We start from the raw sequence: 12,853 nt of genomic DNA, 5'->3' as shown, positions 1-12,853 counted from the left end.
CTTCTTAAAAAGACTTTATATGACAAGAGCTTTCAGAAAGAAAAAACAATTCAAAAACTACAAAGAGGTAGAAAAGGATTGAAATAAACATAAAGAACCACATACACGACGTGATTTGTATTCAAATTATACTGGGAATGGATATTCTAAAATATTTTTTACCAAATTCACATTTTATGAAAAAATGTAATTATTCATTCTTAGATTAATGGTTTATTTTCTCATTTACACATTTTTTTATTAAAATGACAACTAATATATAAATAAATAAATAAAAAATTTCGCACGACATGATCAATTAAAACAAAACATAAGAGGATCATATTTGTTACAAAATACATGAAAAAATTTAAAGGTTAGTTGCAAAAGTTGAAGTATAGCTGTTAATTAAAAATAAATAAATAAATCTAAGTATTTGAATTATATATGTATGTATATATATATATATATATATATATATATATATATATATATATATATAAATTGCATAATTTTTAAAAAAAAATAACTTTGTACAACTCTATTATTAGCATTACGTACTTATAAAGAAATTGTATTGTCAGAGTTGAATTGCTCTTTTTTACTAGAAGTGGATCTGTGTAAGCTCAAAATTTGTAGGGCTATATACGAGAGCAAGATTCATAATTAAAGCTAGATTTGCTCATAAAAGTAAAAGAATTGAACATTTCAACTTTCATACACTCATATAAATGAAAAATTTAGTATACACTACATCTGTATACTTATCGAATCATAATTATTTTTTAATCTCATAAGACATATCTCTTATAGCATAGATCTGTGAGGAATCTTCTTGTGTATGAATGCCCATCGGCCATCACAAATTCATGAACTGGTCTTTTACCTTGTGCTCTTGGCAAACCTTCCAGACTATTCTTAAGAGAGAAGGGAAAGTGTGTGGACACTACTTCTTTCAGATATGAACTTACTTCAATAACAGCACTCCTAGGTAGTGTTTGGTTCGGGAGAATTTTTTTTTACTAGGGAAATGTAATTGATAGGAAAATGGTTGAAAAATGAGTTTGATAGGAAAATGTAAAAAAAGTTGTTTGGTTGACCCAAATATTACCAGAGAAATTTATTTAAATATGCAAAATCTATGTTCGGGAGAAACTTTGCACCTGTTTTTTCACTTCCCCAGTCATCTCACAATACCACATCTCAAGTGGTATTCTGTAACAGTGAATTTCATCCAAAAATCAATACAAAAGTCATTCTCCCATCTATCCTATTTGTCTGGTATTTTTTGAAAAAACCTGAACCAAGCGTGGTATTTTTCAATATCCACCTACACTTTCTCATCAATCCTAAAATAAACCTTCAACCAAACACTACCTAGAGACTAATGATTAAAGTGGATATATATTTATGTACCAAGAAACTTTACTCCTAGACTTTTTGAATTTTTCTTACACACTAAACCCAAATGGATTCAAATCTAAATCTCATATTTATTATACACATGTATAATTAATTGTAAATGTATTAAATTATTTATTTAATTCCTTATAAAAAGATACGGTTATATTTATCATCAATTTATATTTACCATCTTTTATTATTATCTTCTATCTTGATTACAGTGTTAGATCTATAAGAAGTAAATGAGATGTGGCAGTTATTAGATCTAAATTTAATCAAACTACTATATCAGAAATGATAATAAAAGATAATAAATATAAATTGATGATAAGATTAAGTGACCTATAATTTCTTAATGAGAATCATAGTTGATAACTTGAAATGTCAATCACTTGAGTTAGAATCTGCTTTTTGGAATTGATTGAATTATTGGAAAGAGATATATGAAGAGGGGGTGGCGTGTCGCCACATGATAGGGTGAACATGAAAAAACAAACATAAAATGTAGGGATTCAACTTTGTTCGTGGTTGGGACTGATATTTTCGGAGCCACCTTTAAAGTTCTTCCTTTTTCTCATTCGAGTGCTATATCGCATATCTTATCTATGTCCCTCATCAAAACAACGGGGTAAAACCTTCCCTCTCATTGTTCTTATCTTATCCATTTTTTAAATAGATATTATCTTTATCTCTCTTCATCAAAATTGAGTCTTTCTTATGAATCTCAGGCCAGCTTCGAAGTATTCAAGGTAAACCTCACTTTAATGGATACCAAAATGGAACCCCAGTTGTCAAGTAATGGAGTTTCTCATCACTACCACGTTGATGGGTCTCCATCGGAACTCGGATATGGACATTACGGGTATTTTTTTACTCTCTTGTTTCATCCGAATCAAATTTATTTTTATGGGATTGAGTATTGATGAAAAGGGTAAAATAAAAATAAAAATAAGAAGCTGATTTGAAGGATTTTTTGTTGTAAATTTAAGGTGCTCACACTATAAAAGGAGATGCAAGATCATAGCGCCCTGTTGCAATGAAACTTTCCATTGCAGACATTGCCATAACGAATCTAAGGTTGTTACTTGTAACCTGTCTAATATTCTTTCCTTTTATATTTGTTTTTCCTGCACGATGTCATTTTCATTCCTTTCCCCCCCATTTGGTGAAAGTTACCATATAACCGTTTGTTAGTTGGATTAGAAAATATATACATAATTTCAATGGTTTTGCAACAGAATTCGATTGAAGTTGATCCTGTTGACCGGCATGATATTCCTCGACATGATGTGAAGAGAGTAAGTATAGCAATTCTACAATTTTGCTGTAATAATTATTTTAATATGTATATTAATATTTGTGTTACATTTTGTTTTCCATTTATGCATAATCTCTATTTTATGGTATTTAAGGATTTGTGTTATTGAAGTATAGACAAATGTGTTGGGATATTCAAGTGTGATGAGTCTCACATTGGTTGGTAATGGGCTAAGTGAAGAGTATATACGTGGAAGGGACTCATGAACCCAATGCCTTAAGGTTTTGGGTTGAGACATGGTGTCGGATCCACTTGCTACGGTTGGTGTAGCTTAGCTCATTGGTGGTGGTCCCCCCGCCACGGGCTTCCCCCTGGACCCGCCTGACATTGGTATCAGAGTCGGGTTGGGCTCGAGCTAGCCTGGTGATTGCCTAGAGGCGGATTGAGTACTTTGGGCCTTGTAGCGCTACAAAATGTTGGGTATATAATTGGGTATGAGTACTTCGAAGGAAAATAACCTCCTCCAAATCACCATGAAGGAAAGTCGTCTTCACATCCAGTTGCTCCACCTCTAGGTCGTCATATACAGCTGCTACAGACAAAACCAGTCTTATGGAATTTAACTTTGCAACAGGTGAAAATACCTCACCATAATCAACCCCTTCTGTCTGTGAATATCTCTTTGCAACCAATCGAGTCTTGTAGCGCTCAATCTCCCCATTGACACCAATTGGTTGGTAATACTTCGCATTACAAAAAATAAAATGGACAAGGTATTTTATTTTGGATCAATTCTGCTATTTGGTTATCTGCACTTGACATAAATAAAAACTAGGGAATGTAACTTGATAAGAAAAAAGGTTTATATAAACATGGGTTTCAGATTGATTTTTCTGTTTTGTTTTCTATCGGCTGTTATCTTGAATGAAAAAGCTAGCATCCAATCATCATGCAACCAGAAATAGGAAGTACTGATGAGTATATTGTTTCTGCCGTTCATTTTCAGGTCATCTGCTGCTTGTGTAACACTGAGCAAGATGTAAGTGTCATACTGCCTAGTTAAAAATTACAGTAGATGCAAGCAATTTTAATCCCTTTCCCCTTATATGTTTACTTTGCAGGTTCAACAGATGTGCATTCACTGTGGTGTTTGCATGGGGAGATACTTCTGCTCCAAATGCAAGTTTTTCGATGACGATGTTAGCCTTTTGTCTCATTTTATTTCTAAAATCTTGAGCCTTCTCTCTTGATTTTTGTATAACCGAAGAGTTATTTGTATCTCCAGGTATCAAAAAATCAATACCATTGTGATGAATGTGGTATCTGCAGGTCCAAACTTTTTCCATTCCTTTAATTCTTCATATTAACTGTTTCATTTTTGGCAAACATATCTACAATTTTTCATTTGTATGTTGATATTCTATGTTTGATAATTGCAGAATTGGAGGTCAAGAGAACTTTTTCCACTGTAACAAATGTGGTAAGCTCCTGATTGAACTTCAATTCCTTTGACTAATAAACCCTTTTATGTGTGCCTATTCAGTGTTCAAACTTGTTTTTCTTTAAATTAAATGGCCGGTCATGATCTCTTCCTGTCCCTAGGATGTTGTTATTCGTCAATGTTGAAGGATTCACACCACTGTATTGAAAAAGCAATGCATCACAATTGCCCAGTTTGCTTTGAGGTAATATTGGTAGGGTAGGTGTCATGATACCTTGGTAGATTTTTTTACTGTACATATCATTTGATCCACTCTTCTCATCTGTGCAGTTTCTTTTTGATACAACGAAAGACATTACTGTATTGCCATGTGGTCACACCATACATTTGGGATGTGTGAAAGAAATGGAACAGCATTTCCAGTTAGTTACACAACTAAAGGCTACTTTGTGTTTTTCAGTGACTGTACACATATTTAAGAATTGCTTCTCTATCTTGGTTTAAATATTTGCACTTTACAGATATTCATGCCCTGTTTGTTCAAAGTCCTTTTGTGATATGTCACGTGTGTGGGAGAAACTGGATGAGGAGGTAGCTTGTGTAAAAAATTAGTCACCTTAAGTTATCATGATTTACATTTATTTTATTCTTTTTCTTAAATAGTTATTTAAGAAAAAGCATTCTCCTTTATAAAGTAATATTTTCTCTATTTGCTTAACAAATTTTCAGGTTGCATCAACGCCTATGCCTGAAATGTATCAAAATAAGATGGTAAATAAATATTTGCCAATATATTTTGTCTATAGCTGCAACAGTGGTTAGCTTCCAAAACACTCAATCTGTATGTTATATGTGTGAAGGTTTGGATTCTTTGCAATGACTGCGGAGAAACATCTGAAGTAAGTTTTCATATTGTGGCGCACAAGTGCCTTAAATGCAAATCCTACAACACGAGAAAGACGCAAGCTGCCTCTGCTTCATGCTCATCGAGGATTGAAGAGATGGTTAGATGATTGATTTTATTATCAAGATGCTTGTTTGAAACTGTTGTTGAATATCAATTTTATTATCTTCACGTTGGAATAAAAGCAATCATGCCTAAAAAAAAAAAAAGCAATCGTGCCTGATTACTTCGTTAAGCTCACCCTTGGACAGATGGTAATTGCTTTATACAATAACTAGCCTCTTATCGTTATTATTAGGCTTATTATTCTTACTTTATATACTATATATATATATATATATATATATATATATATATATATATATATATATATATACGGGGAAGTTATATTTATAAACTTTTTGTTTATAAATTACATTATGTCTTACGAATAAGACACTCTCAAGTAAACTCTCTCTCTCTCTCTATATATATATATATGTATGTACGGGGAAGGTTATATTTACAAACTTTTTGTTTATAAATCTTTATAAATTACATTATGTCTTACGAATAAGACACTCTCAAGTAAACTCTTACCGTAATAATATAGTTTGTAAAAATTCTTATAAATTATATTATGTCTTACGAATAAGACACTATCAAGTAAAGTCTTACCGTAAGACATAATATAGTTTGTAAAATATATATAATGTTACATAACATAACTCCACGTTCCTACACACACAACAAAGAGATGAGGTCTACATATTTTTTCTCTCCTATTTGTTGTGTGTGTAGGAAAATAAAATTATGTTATGTAACATAACTGTGGGGGATCATAATCATACACCTGTCATTGTTGTACGTAAAGCGGCTGTAGAAATGATTTTACCTATATATATCTGTAGAAATGATTTTACCTATATATATATATATGTAGAAATGATTTTACCTATATATATATATATATGAGGTAGGATCTTTTGACACCAGTGTCAAATTTGAAGTTTGATACCTCATCCGAGGGCCATTAGATAAAAAAAGATCAATGGTGTCACATGCTTACAAATCAGAGTCGTTGATCTTTTTTGATCTAACGGCTCTCAGATGAGGTGTTAAACTTCAAATTTGACACCGGTGTCAAAGGATCCTGCCTCTATATATATATATATGAAAAACATTTCTCAAGCAGCTTGAGATAAGTTTATCTCTGGCCACCCCAGAATTACGTCGTTTTATTTATTTATTTCCTTATATTAATTGATTCACCTTCGAATGGTTATGATTCTTTTTTCTCCCTCTTCTTTTATCACCATTGATCCATCTTTGTACGATTTAGTAACCGGAGATAAAATTATCTCAAGCAGCTTGAGAAACGATAAGTCCTATATATATATATATATATATATATATATATATATAAGGAAATGATCTGTTTACAATTTTTTTTTTAAATTATACTAAATATGATCGATCATACACTCTTAATTGAAGTATGACTGGTCATACTTAGTGTAGTTTGTAAACAAAAAATTTGTAAATATAATCTTCCTCACATATATGTATATATATAGGGATTAATATTTCTCTGGCCATTTGAGATAAACTTATCTCAAGTTATCCCTTTTAACTATGTACTACGGGTAGTACATAGTTACAACGTTAAAGTTGATTTTTTTTTTCTCTTTCCTCATTCATTTTTTAGAACTTGTTTGTTGACGTCCAGAGAGAAAAAAAAAATAACTTTAGTATTATAATTATGTACTACTCGTAATAGATAGTTAAAAGGGGTAACTTGAGAAAAACTTATCTTAAGTGGCTGAAGATATATTTTTCACACACACATATATATATATAAACGGTTTAAAAAAATATATAAATATATAGACGATTTAATGTTTTTCAGTAATTAGAGATAAAATAATCTCAAGAAAAAAATAGTAAAAATTAATATAATTCAAGAATAAATTATAATTATAAAAGTAACTTTCTCTCGACCTTAAAATGACATTATTTTGAGATAAGAGATAAATTATCTACAAACCCATATATTAATGTAACTGGTTGACTCGGCTTGTTTACAAAACTACATACCGCCAGTGGCGGACCTGGTTGGTAGCATAAATAACAATTTAATTTTTATTTTTATTTTTTTAAAATAGTAATAAAGTATAATGTTGGTTAAATTAGACTTTGCTTGTATATATAATAAGCGATTGAATAGAAATGAATGGAATACGGAGGGATAGAATGAGATGTCATATTTTATTGGATATTTTATGATGTCATATAACAAATCAGCTTAATTTAAAAAAAAAATTGTTAATTTTTTATGTTATGTTGAAGTTTTTTTTTTATTTATACTTTTTGTTTTTTAATGCGTTTAAAAATTTCTTTAAAAAAAATTTGAAGGCGTTGCCATCGAATCCCATCATTAAATTGGCGGATATAAATAATTTTTTCTAAATCCGCCACTTGCATACTGGAGTGGTTTTTTACTCAATTGTCATCTTAGTTTGCAGCAAATTATATTCCCAGAAAAATAAGCTAATATGAAATTGAAACCGTAAAGCTAACATTAATTATAGGAAAAAGTGTCTACATTTTAAAGAATGTAAAGTTGTGTCATTTTAAGTGAGAAAAAAATAAATAAAGAAAAAGAGAGAGTGGACAAAAAATTATAAAAGTGTGAGTCTCATCCTCTTTTTCATTAATTATAATGTTAAGACTGATATCGATTCTTATGAGAAGGACCTTATTGGAGGAGAACTTTTTTTTGTATAAATTAACTAGCAATTATGTGCGTTGTATGAGTACTTTTAAATAAGTGAAATTCAAAAATATATATTAAAAAATATTCATGAGTAGTTTATAAATTAATTGATAGAATATTTTATTAGTAAAAAAATTATTAAATTTAAATATAAAACTACAAGTATTTGAAATAGTTCATTTAATTGAAAATTGCTTTTTTTAATGATTTATTAATATTCTATTATAATTAATTTTGACTGAAAAATTATTAAAGAATGTAACTTGTTTCCAAGAATGAATAATTAATTATAGAGAAAAAAAATATTAATTTGATTAAATATCAAAATTCAAAAGACATGTAACACAGGATTGTAAGAGGAAAAAAGTAAGAATTCAAATGTGTTATATGAGACTTACCATTTTTTTTTTTGTTATATGGGAATAAATTTGGTATACCTAATTTGAGTAGATTAAGTAAAATATTAATGTATCATTAATACTTTAGTAAGCCCCTGCGTATAATATTTGTTTAATAAGAATTAATGATATATCAATACTTTACCGGCTATCTGGACTCATACATTATTTAACGAATCGAATCTACCGTTACGATACCTAATACCTAACATGGAAGCGTTCTGAGCCATTCGGTAAAAAGGGAAAAGCCCTTGTTGAACTTGACTGAAGATCGAGCCCTCCAAATACCTCGTTCGTCATAGGACAATCTCTATCCAAGAATGTCCCTGTCTTGTACTTAATAAGAATAAAGAATAGAGATTCCTCCCTATTACACGCCAAGCAATTATAATATTTGCAGCAATAATCATATATGATGAAAAATTAAACTATTATATTAGTGTAGATTGACAAACGGCCTAAAAATTCAGAATTTTTTAGGAAGGGAGGCGAAATTATATATATTTTAAATGTATAACTACTATAAAAAGTTATATAATCAAATAAAAATACCTACAATATATAAATCATATTATATAAATAAAAAGGTTTATCATCTATCATTTAACATGACTACAAAAATTTTTCTACACTTACAACATTTTGTGGGGCTCGCAACAAAAAAAAAAAAAAAACTCTGGCACGCAAAACGAATCTTTATAACATAACACAATCACTTTTTCTACAACATAACTCTTATAAAACCCAAATAAAAATACTAAAAAAAAATCATATAAATGAAGGATTCGTTTTTTTATCGTCAATGTAGATAATTTATCTACATTGCACTCAAAACGACGTCGTTTTGAGGTAGAATTAAGATATTTTTATAATTATAATTTATTTCAGGTTATAATAGTCTTTTTCATTATAATTTTTTAATTTTTCAACATAAAACGATATCGTTTTGGGAGTGTATGTAGATAACTTATCTACATTCACTGTAAAAAATATTATTCAATTTTCTGCACCATTACTCTGTCGGATTTTTTCCTTCATCCGGTTTTGCATACTTCCTTCTATTTTTTTGGTGTAATTCCTCTGGCATCTTGTTGTGTTCATTCACGCTGTTGACTGGTAGTGTCACCAATCTTCAGACGCAATTCGTTCTATCCTGGGAGACAAGTGTCCATCAACCTTCGGCATTAGTGAGGGGACAAATTGTCTTAAGGAGATATATTTTGTGGGCTCGGATTTTCTACACTATCCTACATACATTGATCATTTTGTTTCATCATCTGACATCCTGTAAGTCTGTTCTAATTTTTTTATTGCACTGTATTTGATAATTCTGATCATTAATCTTTTCTATTCCATACATGAGTTCAAACCTCTGAGTGATTTAATATCACCCATTGTCTTCTAAACAACAATAACTACTATAAAAAGTTATATAATCAAATAAAAATACTTACAATATATAAATCATATTAGGGTTTTATTATTCTCATATTAAAGGAGATAAGTTATCTCATGTCATAGAGATAAATTTGTGAGCTCCACTACCTGAAAAATAAAAAGAACAGAAAAGAAAAAGGTGACACAGTTATCGAAGAGTGTGTAGGAGAGAAAGTTATCACATGTAGCATAAGAGTAGTTTTTTCTATCATATTATATAAATAAAAATACTAAAAAAAATCATATAAATGAATGGAAAAAAAAGTGTAGAATCAAAATGTGACGTAGTTTCAGCAGACAAGCCAAAACTTTCTCAAATTGTGGCCTAGTTTCACTACAAGGAAAACGGCATGCTAAGTGCTAACGGCATGCTGAAGCCGCCTCGTTAGCCGCATAAGATTTTTGTTCTTATTATGGGGAGGTTGAGTCTGCGAAAGGAAGGCAGATTATTTCTACCCGCAAACCTTTGTTTAACAAAGACGTAAATAATTAAATAAAATATACGTACAAGCTCGTTCTAAAGTTATCAAATATTCAATTAAATCTGTTCAACCATACTAATTAAGAAATATTTACCTGTTAAATAATCTGACGCCTTCAACAATATTATGTTTACCTGTTAAACAATCCGACGCCTTCAACAATATTATATTTACCTGCATGTTAAACAATCTGACGCCTTCAACAACTGCAGCAATTTGTTCATTAATTTAACTTAATTTTTATCCTTACGTTACATTAACTAACGCTTTTGTTTTGTACTAAAAATGTTGTATGCACAATGAAAATCGAAGTCAATGCTGTTAACCTTCCTCGTAGAGATCATTATGATTTATGACCATGTCCACAGCAAGGGGATTAACAAACAGAGACAAATTAAAATCCTTGTCTTGAGAAAGACCAAAACCCTCCCAAATTTTTTCTTTTCTTTTGTGCTTCTTCTCTATGAATATTTCCACAAGGACAAAATATGGAACTGGGTCAACCAAAAAGAAAGATAAAAAAATTCATTTGGTTTCTATCCAAAACGCATTAAACACGCTTAGATCATGAATGAATCTGAAGAAAATAATTAATTAAATACAAAACATTGGTCGCATTCATTGAAAGAAACGTCAAAGAAAATTTCCCCTGAATTAATTAGCTCCTGACCAAATCCACAAGCACTTCTATCCTTGGCATGTATAAAATCCCTAGCACATGCACGAAATCTCTCAAACATCATACCAAGATCTTTGGCACCTGACAATCTACTTACAAGCCAGAATCTTTTGATCTGAAACATGCAGCGACAGAGCCACACTTTGATTGCAATTTTGCTAATATCAATAACCATCCTATTTCATTCCACATTAACCAGAGCATTTGATGATCCTGGTATTGCAATCATTTTCTCGCTCAATTTTTTGTACGTTAGTTTTGATATATTTGGTGTTTTATATAGTTATATATACCATGTTAATTTATTCTTACAAATACTACTATAAGCTTTCATTGAAACTTATTACGGCATTTGCATTTCTTGAAGTTAGAATGGAACAACCTCCTCTCTCATTAAACTTTTTTCTATTAGAAAGAAAAATCTATGATAAATTTAATGGGCAAACTATTTGTGCTTTAAAAGGATGTATTTGTGTCTTTTTAGTTTTTTTATTCAATGTATCCTTGGTAGTACATAGTTATAACATAATTTTTTTTTTCTATCTCTTCAGTCACATTCAGCTGACATGGAAAGTAAAAAAAAAAAAAAAACTTTTTATATTATAACTATGTATTACTGAGAGTACATAAAATAATAAAAAACTGACACAACTTACATACTTTAAAAGGACACACACTGTACCCAAATTTAATACATATTAACGTTTTAATTTTAAAAAGCTCTTGCATGATAAGGTATGTAAAAACTAAAAAGATGAACCTAATTTTGGTACAATTGATCTTAATATATATTTGTGCAGGGTACCTGTACAATGAAAGGAGTAAAAAGGGGCCCGAACACTGGGGTGATCTCAAAAAAGAATGGGCAACCTGTAAAAATGGGGACATGCAATCTCCTATTGATTTGTCCAGTAACAGAGTTACAGTGATACCCAAGTTAGGGGAGCTAAAGAGGTGCTATAAGCCTCAAAATGCTAATGTCTTGAACAGGGGTCATGATATTGCGGTAAGTTCAAAAATGGTCCATCATATTTATTTACATCTAACTCTTCTAATTAATGCACAATTGCTATGGTTAATGGTTGGTCATGTACGTAGAATATCCCTATATATATGTGTGTGTAATGGTTGCAGGTCAACTGGGAAGGGGATGCAGGCTCAATTGACATCAATGGAACACGATTCTTCCTCCAACAATGCCATTGGCACTGGCCTTCCGAACATACCATCAATGGCCGCAGGTTAATTTACCTTCCTCAGAACCATTTCATTTTTCTTTCTTTTCTTAAATACAAACATTTATAATATTGGAACTACAAAGTACAAACTAAAGAAGTGTAGTTCCATTATTTCAATATAATTGCAAGCTCTAATTTTCGTCTTTAATTGTTAGGTATGACTTGGAGATGCACATGCTTCATGTTAGTCCTCAGCCAAATGGAGAAAACAAGACTGCTGTTGTTGGTCTTTTGTACAAGTATGGTTCGCCCGATCCATTTCTCCATAAGGTACGTGGAATAACTACGAATTGTTGAGAATAACTAATTAAGAATAAAAGAGGAGAAAGCAGTTACCAAAATTTGAATGTATATTTATTTATACATTTCAGTTGGGAAAATACATAATGGACGTTCCTGATGAGGAAGAAGAGAAAAGCATAGGGGTGATTGATCCCAAAGAAATCAAGTTGGGTGGCAAGATGTATTACAGATACATGGGTTCACTCACAACACCTCCTTGCACTGAAGGGATCATTTGGACCATTAATAAGAAGGTATAGTAATACTTTTTCTATGTATAATATTCCTTCTCATTAATTATTATGTTCACCTACACACAACATGGATTCCTTAATGTTTTCGAATTTCCTTGGCCATCATTAATTAGGATTGTCTTTTAATTAATATGTCCATTTTAACTTATGTCATTAGGTAAGAACGGTTTCAAGGGGACAAGTGAAGTTACTGGAGGATTCGGTACTTAAATATGTAAGTAAACTGACTCTTAAAGGAAATTTTATTTTCTTTCAAATAGAACCCATCGTTAAGGTGCATACACATTATATAATTTGAACAAGTGTACTCTTTAAGAGAATAACTTTTTTTTTTTTGGGAAA

The 12,853-nt window shown here is 30.7% G+C and overlaps 2 protein-coding genes across 2 annotated transcripts; both read left to right on the top strand.

Annotated features, from left to right (window-relative positions):
• The first annotated feature begins 1,915 nt into the window (after positions 1-1,915).
• LOC133291540 (E3 ubiquitin-protein ligase RZFP34-like) lies at positions 1,916-5,260 on the top strand. Its single transcript, XM_061489820.1, has 13 exons — positions 1,916-2,011; positions 2,112-2,245; positions 2,373-2,460; positions 2,622-2,681; positions 3,648-3,680; positions 3,763-3,840; positions 3,927-3,970; positions 4,081-4,121; positions 4,244-4,326; positions 4,413-4,504; positions 4,604-4,673; positions 4,812-4,853; positions 4,943-5,260. Exons 2-13 carry the CDS (start codon positions 2,148-2,150, stop codon positions 5,093-5,095), a joined length of 882 nt encoding a protein of 293 aa, XP_061345804.1. The 5' UTR covers positions 1,916-2,011; positions 2,112-2,147; the 3' UTR covers positions 5,096-5,260.
• A 5,599-nt stretch (positions 5,261-10,859) lies between these two features.
• Positions 10,860-12,517, top strand: LOC133291491 (alpha carbonic anhydrase 7-like). The gene is made up of 5 exons (XM_061489757.1): positions 10,860-10,953; positions 11,538-11,743; positions 11,872-11,978; positions 12,131-12,245; positions 12,347-12,517. Exons 1-5 carry the CDS (start codon positions 10,860-10,862, stop codon positions 12,515-12,517), a joined length of 693 nt encoding a protein of 230 aa, XP_061345741.1.
• Positions 12,518-12,853: the final 336 nt, after the last annotated feature.

The sequence above is a fragment of the Gastrolobium bilobum genome, unplaced genomic scaffold (assembly GCF_033153095.1).
Source record: "Gastrolobium bilobum isolate Gb01-03AN ecotype WA unplaced genomic scaffold, APGP_CSIRO_Gbil_v1 utg3161, whole genome shotgun sequence".
Classification (NCBI taxonomy): Eukaryota; Viridiplantae; Streptophyta; class Magnoliopsida; order Fabales; family Fabaceae; genus Gastrolobium; species Gastrolobium bilobum.
Note: the sequence above shows the minus strand (reverse complement) of the source record. Positions and strands in the feature narration are given on the sequence as shown.